Source organism: Magnolia sinica, chromosome 3, assembly GCF_029962835.1.
Source record: "Magnolia sinica isolate HGM2019 chromosome 3, MsV1, whole genome shotgun sequence".
Classification (NCBI taxonomy): Eukaryota; Viridiplantae; Streptophyta; class Magnoliopsida; order Magnoliales; family Magnoliaceae; genus Magnolia; species Magnolia sinica.
Window position 1 is genome coordinate 126,815,511 of NC_080575.1, and position 23,667 is coordinate 126,839,177.

General features: G+C 41.5%; 1 protein-coding gene across 1 annotated transcript in view; it reads right to left on the reverse strand.

The window, feature by feature from the left end:
• Positions 1 to 23,667, reverse strand: part of LOC131241226 (splicing factor SF3a60 homolog) — a 31,715-nt gene that overhangs the window by 3,128 nt on the left and 4,920 nt on the right. Inside the window, exons 4-10 of the mRNA XM_058239959.1 lie at positions 10,142 to 10,284; positions 9,910 to 10,006; positions 8,353 to 8,517; positions 7,458 to 7,529; positions 7,059 to 7,211; positions 6,846 to 6,923; positions 409 to 537 (exon numbers count right to left, since the gene is read on the reverse strand). Coding sequence (XP_058095942.1) covers positions 409 to 537; positions 6,846 to 6,923; positions 7,059 to 7,211; positions 7,458 to 7,529; positions 8,353 to 8,517; positions 9,910 to 10,006; positions 10,142 to 10,284 — 837 coding nt within the window. The remainder of the gene's footprint in view (positions 1 to 408; positions 538 to 6,845; positions 6,924 to 7,058; positions 7,212 to 7,457; positions 7,530 to 8,352; positions 8,518 to 9,909; positions 10,007 to 10,141; positions 10,285 to 23,667) is intronic.

The window sequence follows — 23,667 nt, forward strand, 5'->3', positions numbered from 1 at the left end:
CTAGTGCTTTTATGTTTTAGGTCTCTTAGACTTTTATGCTTGGTTTAAACCTTTTTCAAAGCAGGCTTCAATGTACTCTTACGTGGTTTTACAGGTAGAAAACGGAAGGAACTGGGATTTGGATACAACTATACATCTCTATGGCCATATGAGCAGCAATGGAGCAAGGAGAACATGATAGAGAAATGGGGAAGGCGATTCATGATATGGAAGAAGTGTGGGAATTAAGGATGGTAGATGATGCCTTGACATGGAAAAATTGGTGAGGGTCAATGGAGATTCATTCATCCATTAAAAAAATGGAGATGCATTCAGTGGGAAATGGTGGAAATGACAAGAAACTCACATTAATGACGAAGCAAGCACATATTATAGGCATAGATGCATGACAAAAAGAAGTAAACAAACCTGCCCAAGACCGTGAAGCTTATAAAGCCAATAGGGAATAGGCTTGCCATCCCAACCCATTGGCAACTTGAGAGGATTATAGATCTGCTGTTCTTCTTCATCACTTTCAGTGTCAGCTTGTATCACTTCCTGCTTGACATCAGAAAGGGAAATAAATAATAGAATTGATTTATTTATAGTAGTGCGCAAAGAAAGTGAAAGAGTGAGTTGCTTTTCCCAGGACTGGGGAGCATTATGAGAGAGAGTCCTTATACCAATTAATTGGGGTCGTTCCACCATTCCACTATGAAAGAGTGGGTTAAATCTAGCTGGGAAAAGCACCCAAACTACTTGGGACACAGATGAAAGAGTGAGTTACATCTAACTGGGAAAAGCACCCAAAACTATTTGGGACACAGTTTAGAAGCAGGAAAAAGAAAAAGAGATGCACACTGGCATTAAGAAATTCCTTGTAACAGCAACTAAGACAAAACTATATGTTTACAACAAGCAAAAGTGAGAGCTTGGCTTTTCTAAGCATTTTCCAAGCAGACCCAAACCATGTCAATCCTACCAAACCATCCTCCCAATGCGAGGCCAGATGTTGCTTGACAGACCAAATATCGAGGATGAATCGAGGACGGCAAAAAGAATGTGAGAGATATTCCATGAAAATTATCAACCTCGATTAAGCTAATTTATATCAAATGATATTATTAGTTTTCAGAAATATCACATTATAACAATTATAGATATAGAAGGAAAAATAAAAGTGCAATAATGATCCAATCCATAAATCCTTCCTTTGGAAATAAGATCACAAAAGGTAAGGGGAAGGCCCAAAAGGATGTGGATGGAAGTAGTAAGAAAAGACTTGATGAGCTACGGTCTAACTGAAGGTTTCGTCCTTCATAGAGTGGAATGGCGGAATAGGATTCATGTAGTCAACTCCAATTAATTGGGATAAGGCTTAGATAATGATGATGGATCACATAAAACTATTCCAGATCTGGATTCGTATCAGGATACAAGTCTGCTACATTTTAGCTACCTCCACTAATAAAATCCCAAATCATTTTATTTTTACCTTTTTGAAGGATAAAATAGTCTGCTTTCTATTTTTGATTTTTCAACACCCTTTGCTTTTACATCAACATAGAAGTCCTTTATTAGGTTGTAGGATTTGGTATGGGAACCCTTTGCAACACTATGTGAGGACTGTCACCAGTATATTGCTAAGTCGACATCGTTATCCATCCTCACCATGCTCTCTCTCTCTCTCTCTCTCTCTCTCTCTCTCTCTCTCTCTCTCTCTCTCTCTCTCTCTCTCTCTCTCTCTCTCTCTCTCTCTCTCTCTCTCTCTCTCTCTCTCTCTCTCTCTCTCTCTCTCTCTCTCTCTCTCTCTCTCTCTCTCTCTCTCTCTATAGGGAAAATGCACTATGAGGTCGAGCTCTGCGGGCCCCACTGTTTATGTGTAATGGACATCCATCCCATTAATAAGATGCACCCTTCCATGTTGAGCTATATGCCTAAAATTCAGGTCAATCCATTACTTGGGTGGGCTACAACACAGACAACAGTCAATGCCCACCTAGTGAAACCTTCTTGATTGTATATAGGGCCCAGTGAGATGTGGTTTAGACATCCACCCCATCCATTGTGTGTCCCACTTGGATGAGGATCACACCAAATTTTAGGCCATTCCAAAACTCAGGTGGGCCTCACCAAGAGCTTTTAGATGTTTAAGGCATGATTTCCCATGGTTTCAGATGGCGTGGCACCTGAGTTCCGGATACAGCTGATTTTTGGCATATCCCATAACCTAGAGGGGACCTACCTAATGCATGGTGTGGACGTCCATCACACATCACGATGGTGCCCACAGAGCTCAACCTCATGAGAAGCTTAGCTCTGTGGGCCCCACCATGATCTGTGAGGGACATCTATCCCATTAATCAGATGCGCCCTTCCATGGTGAGCCATGGGCCAAAAATTTAGGCCAATCCATGACTAAGGTGAACCACACCACAGACAACACTTGAGAGTGGATGCTCACCCATTAAAGCCTTCCTGATTGCACATGGGGCCCTGAAATGTGGTTTTGACATCTAGCCCATCCATTGTGTGTGTCCCACTAGGATGAGGGGTCACACGAAATTTTAGGCCATTCCAAAACTCAGGTGGGCCCCACAAGTGCTTGAGATGTTTTAGGCATCATTTTCCATGTTTTCAAATGGTATGGCCCACCTGTGTTTCAAATAGGGCTGATTTTTGCCCACAAGCTCGACCTCATAGTACCATTTCCATATATATATATATATATATATATATATATATATAGAGAGAGAGAGAGAGAGAGAGAGAGAGACATGCTCAACTGCGCACCTTTGCACACGTGTCATGGGCCCAAAATCCGAACTGTCCATGTGATGCGGCACCCCATGAAACCCCCGATGACCAATTTTCAACCTGATCCAAAACTCTGGTGGGTCATAGCAAAGAGAGATGCAAATCAAGGGAGGAAACTGTTTTCTTTTGCCATGGCCCACCAAAGTTTTGGATCGGGGTAAAAGTTGGGCCTTAGAGGTTTCATGGGGTGCTGCATCATGTGAATTGTTCATATTTTGGGCTCACATCACGTGATGAGTTGTGCGCAGCTGAGCATTGGGATATATATATATATATATATATATATATATATATATATATAAAGCCCAACCAGTTGGACTTGTAGTCCACCCATTAAATAACTTCCAACTTGTGACATGTGTGGAACATCCAACCCATCCAATAGGTTGGCCCTATCATGAGGATCGCCTTTAGCAACAATCAGCCACATCCACTTTTCAAATGGCACAGACTTGAAATTGTTTCCCATGTTGTGGTCTACCCATTGAGCGGATGGGGCTGATTTTTTAACTAGCCAATCCTCATGGTTGGGCCAACATATTCAGGGGGTTTGATGTGACATGCTCTTAACTGGTTGGAAGTTATCAGCTGGGTGAGCTATAACTTGTGGTCCAACCAGTTGGACTTGAGAGTTTTATATATATATATATATAGGAAAAGGTGGTTCTATGCAGTCGAGCTCATGGGAACTTCCCATGAGGTCAAGTTGTGTGGGCCACCGTGATGCGTGTTGAACATCTACCCCATCAGTCTGATGCACCATTCCATGGTGGGCCTAGGGCTTAAAAATCAATTCAATCCGTGACTTATGTAGGTCACACCACATACAAAAGTTGAGAGGGGTTATCCCCCATTAAAACATTCATAATCATTTGTTGGGCCCGCCAAGATTTGGTTCACAAATCCAGCCCATCCATTATGTGTGTCCCACTTGGATGAGGGGTCAGACCCAAGTTTTAGACGCATCAAAATTTCAGGTGGGCCCCACCAAGTGCTTTTATATGTTTTAGGCATGTCTTCACATGATTTTAGATGATATGGCCCACATGATTTTAGATGATATCCCATAATTTAAAGGGGACCCATCAAATGCACGGTGTTGATGTTCGACGTACATTAGGACATTAGGGTGGGCCCACACAGCTCAACCTCATGGGAAGTTCCCATGAGCTCAACCGCATAGAACATTTTCCCTATATATATATATATATATATATATATATATATATATAGACAGAGATAGAGAGAGAGAGAGAGAGTCATGCTCACCTTCTTAGGTGAGCACCAGTGCCCACCTTTGCACACGTGTCTTGGGCCCAAAATTCTAATGGTGCACGTGATGCGGCACCCCATGAAACCCTAGGGCCCAACTTTAAGCCCGATCCAAAACTCTGGTAGGCCATAGCAAAGAGAGGTAAATCAAGGGAGGTAGTTGTTTCCTTTTGCCACGGCCCACCAGAATTTTGGATCAAGCTGAAAGTTGGGCCCTAAGGGTTTCATGGGGTGCCGCATCAAGTGTTCAGATTTTGAGATCACATCACGTATCAAAAAGTGCTCACAAATTCTCGTGAGAACCGGTTCCCAAGTGAGCATTTCACACACGCGCACACACAAATATATATATATATATATATATATATGGGAAAAGGTTCTATGTGGTTGAGCTCATGGGAACTTCCCATTAGGTCGAGTTGTGTGGGCCCCACCGTGATGCGTGTTGACCATCAACACCGTGCATTTGATGGGTCCCCTTTAAATTATGGGATATACCAAAATCAGCCGTATACGCAACTCAGGTGAGCCATACCATCTAAAATCATGTGAAGACATGCCCAAAACATATAAAAGCACTTGGTGGAGCCCACCTGAAATTTGGATGCATCTGAAACTTGGTCTAACCCCTCATCCAAGTGGGACACACATAATGGATGGGCTAGATTTGTGAACCATATCTCAGTGGGCCCAACAAATGATTATGAATGTTTTAGTGGAGGGTAACCCCTCTCAACTTTTGTATGTGGTGTGGCCCACATAAGTCACGGATTGACTTGATATTTAAGCCCCAGGCCCACCATGGAATGGTGCATCTGATTGATGGGGTAGATGGTTGACACGCATCACAGTGGGGCCCACACAGCTTGACCTCATGGGAAGTTCCCATGAGCTTGACCCCATAGAACCTTTTCCCTATATATATATATATATATATATATATATATATATATTGTGTGTGTGTGTGTGTTTGTGTGTGTGTGTGTTGCAAGGAACCTACTTTAGACTCGTTTGCAAGTTCAACAAAAGAAAAAAAGAAAAAGAAAGAAAGAAAAAGCAAAACCCTACTGTGCAATGTCATTCACCCAAAACTTGTGCCTCACCTACAAAATGCGACTCTCCTCCTCTTCCAAATAGTTACCCATTTCTTTACCAAAAAGACCATCATCTCTACCCAAGGTATTCCAAAATGGTAACAGTTGCCCTAATGGCCACCACTGTTAAAATTTGTTTTGGCCCATTATGAGGCTGTTATGGGCCTTTTTTTTTTTTTTTCCCCTGTGATGGCTGTTATGGCTCCCTAATGTGTAATGGTTACCACTGTTGATGTTACGTAATGGCCGTAATACGTAACCATTTTGGCATACCTTGCCTCTACCAATCCAGTTATCAACCGTCTACATGCACTAATCATATGGTTGTTGAGTGCAGATATCAGTTAATGCTTCGAACCTATATACATCAACCTGCTTCTCTTCATTTGACAATAGAAACGGAATAGTCACTCCAAAAACTCAAGTAAAAAGAAACTCCGTCCAGAAGGGATGTGCCAGCCAATCTCCAGTCCAGGCAAAAGGAGGGTTGACGGTCATGTAGGCAGCAGTGTCATTGAACTTTTGCCAAGTACTCGTGTGAATTGTTGTTTTGAATATGAAGAATGATACACGATCAACACAGCCAACACCAAATAGCTGGGTGAAGGCTGTGATTATGATGTCAAAAGGAAAAAGAGGCCCGAAAGTTGTGTGAGGCATGGATCCCAGAAAATAATGAACTAGAGAAATACAGTTTTACTTTTTATATAAAATTCTGGTTGTTCCAACACTGCCAGCCTATTCACATCTGTTTTCACTCTTCCATATATTATTAATTGAAACGTTTGTCAAAATGCCGTAAAGAAATGAGGCCACAAGGAGGGAAGTATGATATCACATCGCTGCCATCACAACTGGTAAAGATAGTAATCCAACTTAACAGAGTTTCTTCTGCTGCCCAGGCAATCATGACAGCAAAGAAGTTCGAAAAACAAGCTATTATAGCTCGATTATGGTTATCCACTAAATTGCTGAATCAGAATGGCTATGGTTATCCACTAAATTGCTGAATCAGAATTTCCAATGGTTATACATCAAAAAATTTATATACTCCAGGGCATCCAATATTTTAAATTTAAAAAAGAGACCAAGAATCATCACAGTTTGATGGAAATTTGGATGTTTTCACTCTTTTCAGGTTCTAAAGCTCTACTCATGGCTCAGTGGTAGACACTGTGTGTTTCCACTCTGAGGTTGTGGGTGTAAGAGTGTGTGTATATTCACCTTTCATGTGGTGTTTGTGTGGGTGTAAGAGTGTGTGTATATTCACCTTTCCAAAAAAAAAAAAAGCAGCTCTGCATCTGCCATGTTTGGAAGTTGATAAATTATAGGGGTTTTTCCCAACCATGGTGTGCAGACTGTTGCTGGAGTGCTTACCGCGGGTTGCTATAGGTGAACAATTAAGGATGTAAGTTAACGTATCACTCCAGTGCTCTTGAATGACAAATGGTCTGGAAATCATTTTGAATTGCAATCTATTGAGCATAAATCCCCAATCAGCAAAAAAGTCAGAAATTAAGAAAAATCCCCAGTAAAAAAATTAAGAGAAGAATCAGAAAGTCTTGCACAAAAATCATCCGTACAGACAGCTTGTGGATTATTAGTACTCTCTCTCATATTATTTACTGCATAAGAATATTAACTGAGATAGCTGAGGAGTTTTGAAAGTAAATGCAACATCACCTCTTCACGCTCTGCTTCCATTTCCTCATATGTCAAAGCCTGTTTCTTTTCAACGTTTTCTTTAGTTTGCGCTATCGTCTGCACATGCTCACAAAAGAATCTCATAAACGGGAGAGCCAACACAGAACTGAAATCCTTCAGCAAGCATTAGGAGCATTACTAAAGGTACAAGGAAAACTCAATTACAGTTCTAAATAAATATGAAGGGCAAACCTCATTTAACAATTCACATAGCCTTTGGATCTTAACCTCCATCAGGGCAATTTCTTTTGCAGAACTATCTTCCTGTGAAGCAGCATTATTTTTCTCTAAATCACGTGAGCCCTTGGCAAAATGTTTTCTGTCCAGTTCCTGGAGAGGAGTGTGCTGTACAAAGGAACACAGAGGATGGAGAGGCATAGAGGTCAACACCAATAACAACAGTGAGTAGGTATTTCCGAAAGGAGTCTTATGAAGAAACTTGCGGAAAAGAACATACTATCCTATCACCACAATAAACGGCATATTTCTAAATTCAGAGGGCTGTATTGATTAGGAGAAAAAGAAAAGAAAAGAAACCAATAAAGGAATGCTGCAGTTTTCATCCAGCTTACAAATCTGGTGCATAATTACCTTTGTAAGAAAAAGCCTCTCTGCACGTTGCTGAATTGTACCACCTGTTTTTAGTCCTAGAGCTGCTAGTGCCTGACAAACACCATCAAAATTAGTAGGAGAGTACCTTAAACTGCAAATAACAAACTGACATATAATTTTCAAGGATACTTAATAAGTGAATTAAAAATCCCTTTCCATGGAAGTTCAAAAGATAACAAAGATATAACAGATGGGCATCCCACATGAAGGCAGTTCAAAGATCAAATTAAGAATAGCATTACCATGAACTTCAACAAAGACAATAAGCATGCACCCCACATAAAGTGGCAATCATCAAAAGCGTAATAATGAACAAGTCTGCAGGCTCTCACTTAACGAGTTCAATGTGGATGCATTGAAGGGCCTAGTGCTAATCAACATCCAAAAAAAAAAAAACAATAGCAATAGCAATTATGGCAGTTCTCATATGACGCTAATATTTAAAACTTAAGAAGCCTTTCCCATTTTTTTCTTCTCTCAAGATGATAAGAATCCCAAGCGAAATTACATGATGCCTAGTAAACCTATTTGAACCTTCAGTTGAAAGCATCCACTTCGACACAATATTTGCAGTCTATGAGATATAAAATGCTGGTGAATCCAAAATGCAACAGAGACCAGGCATGAAAATTTTCAGTAAGCTATCGTAAGAGCATGGTGAACATGATTCAAGGATATGTGACCATCTTGTAGCCAAAGTATAAAAAGCATCAAAAGACCCAAAATGAAGAGGTGTAGTACTAAAATACCCATATCTTTACTGGGAGATGTGCAAATACTCGGCACCAAAAAAAAAAAAAAAAAGAGTTGGAAAGATGCAGCATTTGAAATCAGAGGCTACAGACTCTGGCATGGAAAGCAAGGAGACTCCCACCTCTTTTAACTTTTCCGGACCAACTTCCAGTAGCTCTTCAACACTACTGTAGTAGTCAAGATCAATTACAGACTCCTGAGAAGAAAGATGTCCATTTTCTAAACCCTTGTTTTCCCAACCAAGTACCTTACCATCTGCCCAGAGCTCCTCAAATTCAGTCTCAACCTGCAACAGGACCAAAAAATATCTCAGAATCGCCATTACTCTGGTTCCAAAAGTCAGTGAATCTTGAGCAGCAGTATCCTTTAGAAGCTCCATGTAATCCTTGTTAATTTGGCATTATTATTTGATGCTCGGTTTGACCTTAGTTGAAGAACTTAAACATGGGCCCCGAGTCCAGAGTCCAGTCACTGAAATTCGGTCCTCCAATGATATGACTCGGCTCTTCCAAATGACAAGCAACTGACTATCAATGATATTTGGTTCCTTTTGGGTACCGCATTGAAAATCATTGGCAGCATTTTAAAGTTCCGCGATGTTTCATGGTATTTAAAAAATGAAAATATTGGAAATTTCCATTTTGGGAATGATTTTTTGGGGTGCAGTCAGTTGCACCAAATATCATTCGATTTCATGATTAATCAGTCTAATTTTGTGCAAAATATGATGAAATTTCATGATATTTGGTGCAACCAAACACACCCTTAGTTTCTAACACTTATTTATTTATTCCGTTAATGTGGTTTTTAATTATTTTTTGCAAGATATTCCTGAAAATACCTTACAAAAAGACCCAAAGTTTCTGATAAAGTCCACACTAAGAATAGCATTTGTTGCTTTATGTGGTAGTAAAGATGTAAAAAGGTAGGAAACTGTCCAGTGAAAGGTCTGTCCCTTTATCTTTTCACAGCTATCAGTATCCTTTTAACTCCATACATGCAATAAATTCGGGACATCATACAATCTTGATTTCTCCCTAAACCTACAACAGACAGTTTCAGATTGCAAACAACTCCAAGGATGTTCACATGCTTGTAGGATGGTGTAATGAATGTACATTCCCACTCTGGAACCGGTACAGAGTACCCAAGCAGCAACTGTTATAATCGGGCTGTGACATACTTTCTTTTCTGAAAGATAATTGCACTGTCAGTTGAGACAAAAACTGAGTGTCATGTAGTTGATGGAGCTTGACATTCTCAAGACAAGAGGAGCCATGGTGGTCCCCACCTAGATCATCTGGATCCCATGAGTGAATGGAAAGTTGGATCTACATTGGGTCAGGCCCCTTGTTGTATTCACTTTCATACTAAGAGACTGGACCTTCACATTTCACTTTTTTATCAAAGAGAAGCACATCATGTGTGCTCTCAAGTTCGTCATGGTCTCAGAGCAGGTTGTCACATTTGACCTAGCTCAAGTAACGGCTTTTCAGCCAGCAAGCAAAGGCTGAACAATCTTAGGCAGTGAAAAAAAGCATGTCACATGCCCTGTATCTAGGCAGCTGTGTCCATAATCAGTTTTAGAAAATGCAAATACAGAAAATTTCACCATAGTAGTAAGCAAGATAAAGTGTATGGAAACAATCCAAACACTTTCAAAAGACAGAATGATAACCTTTTGAAAAATTCTATCCAGGTCTTGCAAGGGTTCTGTCCGCATGAAAAAAGATATTAGATACTCCAGAAAATGCTCCAAATAGTCCCTGTACTTCCTGGAAACACAGAACATGCCATAAGCTGAAAAACATCAATTTAATAGTGATTACTATAAAAGGATGCAGATGGACATGTAGAAAGTCCCCAAATACATTCAACTGTTCTGACAGAAGTAAAAGCCAGAAGGTTACCTTGTCATCTTCAGATTCCTGGGAATCTTATGTGTTTGTGGAAACACATCCAAGTAAGCAGAGTATTCAATGTTCTCTCCAAATTTAGAGTTGATGTACTCATTAAACAATTCATGCATATCCAGGTATCGACCAAAACCTTCCTGATGAAACAAATCCAGATTCGTGTCAGTACAATATTATCTGACACAAAAACTGCAACTAATTGGTGGAATGATTCAGACATCTAAACAAGATGGCATCAGCTTACTTTTAAAATTACTGATATAAGCAATCAAGTTTTAACACGGATAAATTCCATGAAGCAACTGGCTTTGAGTAAAATGCCAATATCAAATCACGAATACCAGCACCCCTGAACATGTAATCATAAAATCCAGCAGGCCAGAGAAAGATTTAATGCATTTTGCTGTTCATGCGTTAGTTTGGAAAATCTTGTTTTCTCGGCAACTCCAACTATAGGCCCAAAAACAGAGCACGCATGGAAAAAGCTCACAGTTTTTATTGTTTTTGCTACCAGCATGTTTGGATTGGTGGAATCCAAAAAAGTAATAGTGGAAAAGAAACGCTTTCCATATATGTGGTGTGTTGCCGATTGCGACAATAAAGTAAACCTATGAAAAACTGTTTTCCTTTCCAAGATTTTCCTTAAAAAAGGGTGTTTTCAGTTTCCTTCGAAAAACTTGATAATCCTCATTTCCACACCTTTTAAGAGACGGAGTTCACTTTTTGACCATTGACTTTCCTTTTTTGAGAAGTCGCTGAATTTTATTAAAAGGGAGAAAGGGCATCCTCACTAAGAATTCCTCACTAAGAATTACTAATAAAACCAAAAGGAATAAAAAAGGCACTAGGAACCAAGGTATCCCGTATCGATATCGGTTGGCGTAACGGTGCCCTCCCAGACCGATACCGATACGGGGGTGTAACGGCGATACGGGGGCGTAACGGCCCGTAACGGTGCTTTTAAAAAAAAAAAAAAAACCAAAAAAATATGAAAAAATATGGATTAAATCTGGAATATTCTAAGCATTCCAAATATGCATTCATTTATAAATTGGAATATGTTTATGATGGTGTAACGGTCCACTCTTTGGTGAGAAGTTGTATCGGACTGTCTGATGAATTTATGAACCAGATAACCTGAATTTGACTACAAAATTCATATATTTAATTTTCAAAATATTTAATTTATATACTTAACAATTTGATATCATTTCTCCCAATAGTTCTTTTAAAAAATGAAATTAAATTTAGGTAGATCGCGTTGCCAATTTGGGGCTGACTTGGAGGACCAAGCCATGTGCCCTAAATCAGCCTCAAATTCATGCAATTTATTGGCATTATCCCACTTGTGAATTGGTGGACATTTATTGGATAGTGAATCATGAAAAAAAAATAAAAAATCAAAAGGCCCTATTTTAAAAAATAAGCGTCCACAAATTAACAACTAAAACTATTCAAACAATTTGATTTTAGCATTTTGAGTTAGCAATTACAGTCCATAATTTAATTGGTAAATTTTAAGTTAATACATGTCTCGTGTACAATTTTTTAAGGGCCCGAATTAGGTAGGACTCGGATTGTGAAGTGTAGCACACGAGTGTCAAAGTTTTTTAGACCCCACTTGTGATGAATGTGTTATATCCACACCGTCCATCCATTTTGCCAAATAATTTTAGGGCATGAACCCAAAAATGAGGCAGATCCAAAGCTCGAATTAGGCGGGACTCGGATTGTGAAGTGTAGCACACAAGTGTCAAAGTTTTTTGGGCCCCACCGTGATAAATGTGTTATATCCACACCATCCACGTCAGTGTGACCCTATTAACAGGTTAGATGGAAAATAAACATTACAGTGGACCCTAAGAAAATTTTAATGGTGAGCATTCTATAACCACTATTTCCTATGCTGTGGTCCACCTGAGATTTGGATCTTACTAATTTTTTGAATCATAACCTAAAATGATGTGGCAAAATGGATGGACAGCATGGATAAAATAAATACATCATGGTGGGGCCAGGTGGCACGTGTACATTTTATTAAATTGTGCGACGTGTACTCACTGACATACCTGTATTGACGTTAGTAAGTCTTGTAGGCCCGATCATGAGGTGTGTGTTATATCTAAACCGTTCATTCATTTGACGAGCTCGTCTTAAGGCTTGACACGAAAAATAATACAGACCTAATTATCAAGTGGACCACACTGCAAAAAGCAGTGGGGGATTGAACGTCTACCATTGAAACCCTTTTGGGATCACAGAACTTTTGGATCAATATGAAATTTGTTTTTCCTCTTCATTCAGGTCTTTTTGACCTTTTGAATAGATTGGATGGAAAATAAACGTTATGGTGGGCCTATGAATTTTTTAACGGTGAAAATCATCATCTCCGCTGCTATTTTTGGTGTGGTCCAGACGATCTTTGGATACGATTCATTTTTTGGCTAATGCTCTAAAATGATATTTAAAAATAGATGAACGGTGTAGATATAATAAATACATCACTGTGGAGCCCATGTAACTTTGATCTCCTTTGAACCGTTCGTACAACTCGGAGCTCGAGGAGTGTCAGCGCTCGTCTTAGCATGACACGTACCTACAACAGCCATACTAGTGTGGGGTACACCAGTCAATCCACTTCCAATTTCAAAAGAAAAAAATGGGAGAGAGGGAAACCGAAAAGAAAAAGAGGGGGAGAGAGAGAGAGAGAGAGAGAGAGAGAGAGAGAGAGAGGAGGAGAAGGAGGAGGAGGGCAACAAGAGGAAGAAGAAGAAGAAGAAGAAGAAGAAAAGAAAAGAAAAAAAAAAGGTATCTTTTTTTTTTTTTTTCCCTTTTTTTTTACCCTTTTTTTTTTTTCATTTTTCTTTAGGGTTATGGACCGTAACGTTTGTTACGGTATCGTAACGGCCGTTATGGGCCGTAACGGCCATTACGAACCCAAAAAACAGAGGTGCCCCGTTTCGGGGCCGAATCGCGTAACGGTTGATACCATTACTGTTACGTATCAGCCGTTACGGCCGAAACGTAACCGATTTGGGATACCTTGGCAGGAACACGCTAAGGATTTAACAGACAAAGCCCAAGAAATGGCATCCCTCTTAGCTTTCATGAAGACTTCCATATGACATTTTTGGCTACTCTGGAAGAATCTCTCATTGCGCTCGATCTAGATCAACCATAACACTGCCAAAAATGATGGCCTCCAAAGGAATTAACCTTTTAGGATGAACCCATCCCCTTTCCAGCGTATCAATGGACTCTGGCATCACCCAACAACACTGAAATAGCTCAAGAAAATGATTTCAAATCTCTCTCGAGAAGGGACAGTGAGTAAATAGATGGTCTACTATTTCTGCCTCACGCACACACATGATGCACACATTGGGTATGATCATATTTCTCTTTTGGAGGTTATCTATAGTGATCACCTTGGCCCACCATGCAAAAGCGACCACACTAGGCGGCCCTCTATATCACTAAACCTCCTCCTTTCGGGTTCCCAACTCCCCTCCCACCTTGAATGAGGACAGCATCATAGAACGATCTAACAAAAAATCCCCCATTCTTCTCCCATTTCCACACCCACAAGTCTTGCTCATTTGGAGATGGTTGCTTGGTATGAAGAACCTCCAACAATGTCGCCATTTACTCTGCCGCTTCTACCAAGAAAGTTTTGTGACATAAAGGTGTCCATAACACTTGACCCCCCACCATTTACACGTACTCTGAAATGCAGGCTTCCTTTTTTTTTTGAAAGGCAACACAAGCTTCCTTGTCTACGGCAATGGTGGCTAATCTAGGGAAAATTGATGAAGGTGTCTATTTGAATACTGCGTACCCGACAAAATTTTTATTTGAGTCTTGTTGCTGATAGAGAAGAATACTCCTTTCTTAAATTCATCAACCAATCCAGCTAATGCGTTCCAAACCACTGATGCTCTACATCGAGACGACTGTTTTGTGAACCATCCCCTGGCCCTTCTCTGTATTTTACTCTTAAGTTATTCAACAATGGTAATGGCGGCCGTAATGGCTACCGTTGTTACAGTTACGGTACGAGTTGTGACGGCCCTTACAATCTTTAACAAAAAAAAAAAACCTGTATTGGCCCCTGTTACGGACCATTTTTCCTATAATGACCGTTATGGCCCCATAACACATTACGGTTCCCACTGTTATTGTTATGTAACGATTGTTGTGCAACCATTTTCTAATACTTTGATTTTACTACTATCACCCTTTTCCAAAAGGCTCCCCTCTTACCCAAATCTCCACACCCATTATCCAAGTGAGCCATATTCATGACTTCTGGATTTCTTATCACAGCACCTCCTTCCCTGGTTGGCTTACAGACACCTCCCACATCATCAAATGAGATTATTGCTTGTCCTCTAAACCTTTCCATAGGAAATCTCACCAAATTCTATCAATTCTATTCAACAATTTTCCGGGGCACTGGAAAAGGGACATAATATGCAGTCATGTTAAACAGAGCTGCCTTAATCAAATGATAGATAATCACCTCTTCCAACTTGATAACTAGTTTTCCATTCTTTGAATAACTTTATCCCACAAGTGATTTGCTAGTTTGGCAATGCACAACAGAAGGTCAAGATATGTCGATGGGAGATGACCTGCTTTGCAACCAAATACTTCCACTAGGTGCATAACTTCATTTGAAGACATTCTTATCCTCAAAATCTCACTTTTCTGGATATTTACCTTCAAGCCTAATACCACTTCAAAGCATCTACCAATTTTCCTCATATTTATCTACTTGAACAGCATATCCATCACAAAAGAGGATGTATTATCTGCAAGTTGAAGATGAGATATCTGAAACTCTGCACTTTCCACTCGGAAACCATAGACTAAACCTCCAGAATTCTGCTATGAGCCTCTGCCACCACACAAATATAAATGGAACGAGTGAATTCCCTTGTTGAATGCCTCACGAGCTTTTGAAGAATCCTTTCAGCGATCCATTGACTATCGTTGAGAACCTAGCTGATTGAACACATTCCTGCATCCATCTTCTCCATTTTCGGCCACAACTCAGTCTATCAAGCATACGGTCTATGAATGCCCAATCCACGTGGTCGTAGTTTTTTTTTTCTAGATGAAGTATGCAAATAACCCTTTTTTTTCTTTTCCTTGAACCTGGAATCAAAGTATTCATGAGTAACTAGCGCCCCATCCAGAATCTGTCTACCATGTGCAAAAGCTCCCCGAACCTCCGAAATAACTAACCCCAAAACATTTCAAAATCAGGAAGCAAGGATCTTGTAAGGACCATTGTTGTCAAATGCGATCACATATGCGCATACTGTGGATCGAATCGCATATGCCATCATGGCATATGCGATCCTGGCAAGTATGCCATGGCATACTTTTATATGCGGCCAATATGCGATCGCATATTTCCTAATAATCAGAGTGGAAGCAATTTTTTTATTTTTTATTTTTTCAATTTGGAGAACTTTTTCCTATAAATAGGCACTCATATCCCCTCCACTTTCACTATTCTCTACTCCAAAGCACTAAATCTCTTACTCTCTCTCTTACTCTAATCTCTCTACAATTACTTCAAGTATGTTTATTTTTTGTATTTTATAAGTTGTGCTTACTTTTTGTAGATTAAGCTGTAAGTTACAACTTGTAAGTTGTTTCAAGTTATCCATTTATCAGTAAAATTTCTTTGCTCGAAGTTTATAATAATTAGTTCTCTTTTAATTTAGCTTGATTGTTTTGTTAAAATTTATATAATATATTATAAGTAATTAAATATAAAACTTAATGAAACACTCAAACTATAATGAAATAAGTAAAATAACTCAATCCAATCATGTGTACTAATTAGGCAAGTTTTTCCTTTTTTTTTAAGATTTTTTTTTCATTTTTTTTCATTTTTAAATTTTTTATTATTTTATAAAAAAATATGCCATGGCATATGCAATTGTGCGATCGCATATGCGAACAGCATATGCTGATCGCATACAATCGCATATGCGATTTGACAACATTGGTAAGGATCTCCTATCAGGCTAATCGGTCTGAAGTCTTTCATGCGCTCTGCTCCTTCCTTCTTGGGAATTAAAGCTATGAAGATCACTCCCAAATCCACAGCATGGCAACTTGTGGCGTAGAACTCTAACACAAATTCACAAAGGTCAAATTTGACCTCGTCCCAAAACACTTGGTAAAAGGCTATCAGAAAACCATATGGGCCCGAGGCCTTATCCTTTCCAAAGGACCAAATCACTTCTTTGATTTCATTTTCTTCGAACGGCTTCTCTAGAATATTTGCTTCTTTACTTGATATATGCAGAAATTGTAATGAATCTAACTAGGGACGATCCCGACCCTCATCTCTTAAAAGCTCTGACTAGAACTTAACAATTGGATCAAAAAGCTGCTCCTTTTCTACTCTTTCCACATTAACACTGATACTATGAATGTGATTGTTCCTCCGTCTTGCGCTTGCAATCATATGGAAGAAGTTTGTATTTTTGTCTCTCTCTTTGAGCTAAACCGCTCTCGACCATTGCCTCCATTTGATTTCCTATTCTTTAATCTTGTTTTGGTATGCCATAATAAGGTCTGCCCACTCTTGCCTCTCCTTTTGAGAATTGATTTTGGATTCTTCTTTTATGTCTAATGATTGATTTTCCTGTAATATGTCATCTTTCATCTTTTCAAGGAAGCCAAAGTATATTTCTTCCATTGTTTTTTTTTTTTTTCCTTTCAACATTTTAACTTGATCATCATCCTTATATTGCAAAAGATCCCCATTAGTCTTTCACCAATTGCACAAAGCCCTCTTCAAGCCACAAAGCTTGAAACAAAAAGGCATAGGACCCCACTCTTCTTCCTCGACTTCCGACATAATGGAAAAATGATCTGACAATGGCCTCAGAAGGCCCTTTTGCTCTACAGAGGAGAAAGCCTCCATCCATTGCAATGAGACAAAAAATTAGTGTAGCTTTGACATTACAAGATGCTCGTCCGTTGGACCATATAAATTTCACCCCTCCTAAGGAAAGATCAATCATGTCATTCATATTCGCCCTATCAAAAAAGTCCCTCATGCTTTTAGCGATCTTGCCACCTTAAGCTTCTGATGTTGGACAATTAACCATTTGCTTTAAAAGCTCAAACTAATAGAGCATGGCGAATTAATCCCTTTATCTCATAGCCCAGGCCCCCACATCACATGGGTACCTCCTCACATGAGCCACCCACCTCACACGGTCTGCCCACCCCAAGTGTGTCCTCACATCCCACAAGCTACCCCACCCGAGTCCGATATGAAAATGCCCATGCATTAATCACCCTCGATGAGGAGTCTCGAACACGAGATCTCCCGCTATGATACCACTTTGATGCAGAACTTAACCATTTGCTCTAAAAGCTCAAACTGATAGAGCATGGTGAATTAATCCATTTATCTCATAGCTCATGCCCCACATTCCATGAGTTAAGACTTCGGTTGAACCCCCCTCGTGGGCCCCACATCACATGGGTACCGCTTCACACGAGCCACCTGCCTCACACGGGCCGCCCATCCCGAGTGTGTCCCCGCATCCCACAGGCTACCCCACCCAAGCCCAGTGTGAAAATGCCTATGCATTAGTTTCACGAAAGAGAATCTTATCACATTAAATGCCCCCACACACCACAGACCGGGCCATCTATTTCTAACTTGATCCAATTCTGGCCAAAATGATTGTCTCAATGCCGAGGCATTTGGACCATACATTGTTGTTATGACCCACTGAAAAATTACTTGAAACATTCTTTAAGAGAATGGAGACTGAGATCTGACCTGCCCACCAATCCATCTTACTCCACTCATTAGAATTCCATACTACTATTATTTGATCCTCTCCACAAATAATCAATAACCTCATTACCTATCAACTGCATTTTTTGTTTGTTGGAATGCCACCACACCCACCTTCTATTGGTTTCAAAACCCTTAATTTGGCTTCTTTTATGTGGACACTCCAGCCCCCCTTATATTCCATGAGATCAGCTTCATGGATCACTCACTTTCTCCCCTTGCCCACTTGGACCCTCTTTCAAGGCCCCTCTCCCTTTATCATAATTTATGGAGGATTTCAACACCAATTATTCACACTTGCCCTGAAACACCCACCATCCTTCCAACATAACCAATGGCATCCCTAATCCATCGCTTACGATGAGCCATGTTACTCCGTGAGCTCGAAATTGCCCTTAAATCAAAAAGAGAAACAGAAACAACCCTTGCCTCTCCGCCATTAAGTGATGTGTCCTACGTAATACTCTGCACGAGATGGCTAACCAAAATTGTGCTCCGGATCAGGCTTACCTTGAGCACCTCCCCGAATTTTGGAATAGAAATAGCCGCCATCAACTGACTAGAATGATCCTCTATTTCGCCCTAACATTGAGCTCTGGATTTCACAAAGGTTCTCACTATGATGAGCCTTCTCTGCTACTTATCGGTCCCATTTTCTACATGTTTCCTTGAACCAGATTAGATATGGTGTTCTTCAATTCGACTACTCCGAGCAGCTTCGAGGCTCCCAAACATTGGAATCCCTCGTCTCCAGGGTCATAGAACTTAAAAGAGTGATCCTGGAAATTATCCACCACCACTATCGAAAGGATTATCGCTTTGAGCCACTACCCAATAATCGGAATCACCTCTAAGATCGCTTTGTCAAAGCTAGGCCTACCGTCTACCACTACTATCTTGACTGGCTCCTCCATTGATTTCTCCGCTAAGGCCGAACTTTTGATCACCTCACCTCTGGGCCTTCTATGTTGGGAGATTCCCCCAATTTGTTTCACAAAGTCGAGATTGGATTCGAGCGAGGCTTCTTCCCTTTGAATGTTGTCAATATTGCCCCTATTACTCTTGCAAGTGGGACCACACACAAGCGATGAATCCTCTTCAACAAGGTTTGCAGCAAAGAGTATAGCAATCTGCACTCCTAACATGAGGTTCCCACCAACCTGTCCTCTCTATATTACCTTTTGTCTCACTAAACAAGCATTTAGCTTCACCATGCTTGATTGTCTATCAGGGTTAGCAATAAAGCTTGTTTTCTTTTTCTCTTTCTTTTCCCTCTTTATCTATCATTTGTTTGTAAGGGACACCATAGGGTTATTGATATTCTGCTTGGTAGTTTATCTTCTCTGCAAATAAGATGAAGTAGAATTAGTCACACTAAAACAAGCATTTAAGCTTTAACCATACTTGATTGTTCTATAATGGTTAGTGATAAAGCTTGTTTTCTTTTCTTTTCCTTCTTTATCTATCATTTGTCTGTAAAGGACACCAATGGGCACCAATTATTCGAATTATTAAGTCCTGCACCACCAGATGGGGATTTGGATTTGAGAGGAATCCAGGCGAGCATGCGGGCGAGTGTCTGCCCCCACAGATGGGGCGATTCTTGCTCTGATTCATCCAAAGCAACGATCGATGTGGGATCATCTCACAAGGTTTCCATATCTAAGGGGTTGGCTCCCATTGAAGTTACAGTCGAGGAGTTGGAAGAAGGTGAAATCCCCACGGATCGAGGTTGGAAGTAGGTCTCCCGTAGAGTCCGATCGGGTCCGTCTTCCTCAGCACGAAAGAGAGACTCTTACCCCACTCTGTTTGTCAAAGGTTACCCAGGGGGATGGCTCCGCATTAATATCTCTAGGGTGTTCGGCCGAGCTGGAGCGGTCATGGATGTGGTCATGCCCAGGGACCATTCCAGTGGCCTACCCAGGGATTTTGCGTTGGTAAGAATGTCCTCAGAGATGGAGCTAGCAAGAGCAATGGAAATGTTGCACGGGACAAAATATGGCGGTCGCCCTATCCTGGTACAGAGGGCCCACTTTGGCCCCAAACGTCTGTCCCAACAGAGAAAGGGTCCCATCCCTGCTACCCTCTCAGAATATCGTCCTAAGGTTTCTCTCCCCCTTCTGGCTAAAACTGATCAGCGTTCATTTAGAGATGCTCTTCTGCAACTTAATTCTGACCAGTCAGACCCTGCGCACCCCCTACACCCCATGTCGCCCCCTCCTCCCTCATTCAAGCCCGTCGCCAATGACCACATTTTACATATCAGCCAATCCTTTGATTCAGCTAGTGCAGACCTCTCGGAGACTATGGTTATCATCAGTAAAGGAGAAGCCTATATCTCTCAAGTGAAAGATTGGATTGCAGAGACTACTGGGTTTCATCTGGGCAACTACACTATTAAACTGTTAGGTTATCACGAATAATGGGTTAAGGTTTGTCCAGGACTTAACCCGAAGATGATCCTTATGGCGGTCACCTTCACTCTGGAGGTCCTGTTGCTAAAGTGCTTAAATGGGAACATTTCTCCATATTCGGTATGGAGAACGCATGGATTCAAATATGGGGAGTTCCCTTGGAACTATGGTCCGATGCATTTTTCATGTCGGTGGCAACCGGATTTGGTTCTTTCCTCGAGTTAGATCCCAAGACGAAAATCGGGGAAGAACTCACCGTCATCAGGGTGAAGGTGAGAAGGAAGAAGGGATCCCCCTATAACCCCCCATCCTCAAAATCTTGGTTGATGATCGGATGATTGACCTTCCGATTTACTGTGAGAGTTCCAACAATCCATACCCACGTTAGGGTTATTTCTGGCGTGTTAGGGAGGGCCCTCCATCTCCAGCGGTGGATCCTTCGACGACAATCCAGAGATGCACCGTGCCTTCATACTCCAGCGGACCACCAAATCTATCTCCGGTCTTTCAACCAGCTGTCATCGGGGAAGGTGACTGCATCCACACCGTCCAAGGGACACATGGATCATCCGAACGACTTCGATCATCTCCGCCTACGGCTGCCAATCCCCGAGATCTCCTGTATGGGGCGAGAACAATGGAGTGCTCAACATGTGGCTCCCTTGCAGCGGAAGGCAACTCGCCTCCAGTTGATCATGACCCGTCCAATCGCGAGAGTAGGCCACATTTCCCCACCTCTGCAGAGAGTATTAATCGCTCTCTTTTCGAAGCCCCCCCTTCTTCCTCCGCCCGACGCGTGTCACATTGAGTCATTTCCTCGAGCCCACCTCTTATCCACGTGCTGCATCCTCGATCCACGTGTCACTTAACCTTATCTCACGTGCGAGCTTCCCCTCCAAACGTCGGACATCTCAATTCCAAATCAGGTTCGGGTTCGGATTCATTTAACCCTACCAATTCAGCTTCGCCATCCCATCCTCTTCCCATCCCCTCCTACTCCATAACACCCTCCCAACCCATCACCATTTCAAATCTCCTCCTACCTCCTCTTCAATCTCCAGGTGATTCTAAGTACTCAAGGGAGAGATGTCTAATCTTTCTGATTTCCAGTCTCGCCCCTCTTCCCCTCCGACCCCTTCTATCCCCGGAGATGATTATTCAGACTTCGGCCCAATAACTCTCTTCCAAGATATCCCTTCCAGAGAGGCGATTGATGCAGAACCTCTGCAGATGAGTGCAGAACTTCCCCAAATTCCCCAGGAATCTTCAACTCTAGTGATATCGGATCCCAACAGATCGGAGCTCCTCGAAAAAAATCGCCAACAAGCATTGGATCAGAGAAGCAGTCGGTCATGTGGGAAGAAGGCTTGGTTTGTCTTCCGGGGATAGGTTGGAGGACTATATCGCCCTATTTCAATGCATTGAGAACAGAGGAAGACCTCTTCTAGATCCTAGATCGCCAACAAAGCGGCAGCCAAAACCCCGCAACAATCGTGAACTTTAATGGCTAGACCCAAGTCCAGGGTTTCAATCAGCCTCCACATCCAATGGAAGGAGACAGGGAAGTCGGGGAAGTACGGTTTCCCAATGAGGGTTCTATCCTAGAACGTTAGGGGGATGGGTTCGAAGTAGAAGAGGAGCCTCATTAAAGCCTTGGTGAGCAGTAAGAACCCCGACGTTGTTTGCTTCCAAGAGACTAAGGTTCCTCAGTTTAATAGTATTCTGCTCGCCACCCTGTGGAGGGCGAGTGATGTGAAGTGGGTTTCTCTCGATGCCTCGGGCAGTTCGGGTGGCATTCTTGTTGCGTGGAAATCTTTTAAATGGGATCTCCTATCCTCTTCTATAGGAGACTTTTCGGTATCAATAATTCTTAAAGATAAGTTCACTAATTTCCAATGTCTGATTTCCTCTGTTTATGGCCCTAAAGTTGATTCTTCTAGACCTCTTCTCTAGGAGGAGCTAACCCGTGCAAGAATATCCTACTCAGGACCTTACTGCGTCGTTGGCGATTTTAACATTACCAGATTTGCTGACGAGCATTCCCGAAAAAGAAGAGTTTCTACGGCGATGTCTTCCTTCTCCGGATGGATCCAATCCCAGGAACTCATCGATCTTCCTCTGGTAAGAGCTAAATTCACTTGGACTAACGGCCGGAAAAACCCTATTCAATCCCGTTTGGATAGGTTCTTGGTTTCTCCTGAATGGATAGAGGTATATGCATCTGTTCTTCAAGTCGCCCTTCCTAGAACGACTTCAAATCATGGTCCACTTTTCCTAATTATGGAGGAAGACAATTGGGGGCCGAAACGTATTAGATTCAGCTGTTCCTGGCTCAGAATAGATGGATTTAGGAAAAAGATTGGAGACTGGTGGCAAAGCTTTTAGGTTGATGGATTCGCAGGGCACAGACTATCGTGTAAACTCAGGCTCCTCAAGCTGAAACTCGGGGAATGGGTTCAGGAGGACCTTCGCAAGAGAGAGCTGGACTCGGAATCTCTCCTATCTGATCTTTAACGCATTGATTCCGAGTCTGAAGGTACTCAGATGTCGTCCGAGACCCTTGCCCAGCGTATTCAGATTATCCAGGCTTTAATGGCTAGAGCTCTTGAAAACGAAGCTTCCTGGAGAATTAAATCTCGTGCCAGATGGATCGTTGAGGGCGACAAAAATACCAAACATTTTCACAGTATTGCTAATGCGCACTCTAGTTCCAAGGCCATTTTCAACATTTCCGATAATGGAGTTTGGATTGAAGATAAACAGAAAATTGAAGAGCTGGCTGTTAATCACTTCAAATCTCTCCTCTCCTCGGAATCCAAGATCAGACCACGTCTCAACAATCTTCAATTCAAACGCTTGGAGGCAGCTGAAGCCCAATGTCTTGAATCCCATTTCTCTAAAGAAGAGGTCAAAGCGGCTATTGACTCTTTGGGAGGGGATAAATCCCTTGGGCCTGACGGCTTCCCGATCATTTTTTTCCAAACTTCCTGGGAATTAATCTGTCTAGATCTCCTTCAATTCTTTCACGAATTCCATCCCAGGGCTAGACTTTCCAAAGGCCTCGGCGCTACTTTCATAGCCCTAATCCCAAAGGTGGCTGAAGCTAATTCCCTTTCGGATTTCAGGCCTATAAGTCTGATCGGGGGCCTGTATAAGATCCTTGCTAAAATTCTCTCTACTCGTCTCTCAAAAGTCATAGGAAAGCTTATATCTCCCAACCAAAACACCTTCATCAAAGGTAGACAGATCATAGACTGCGCTCT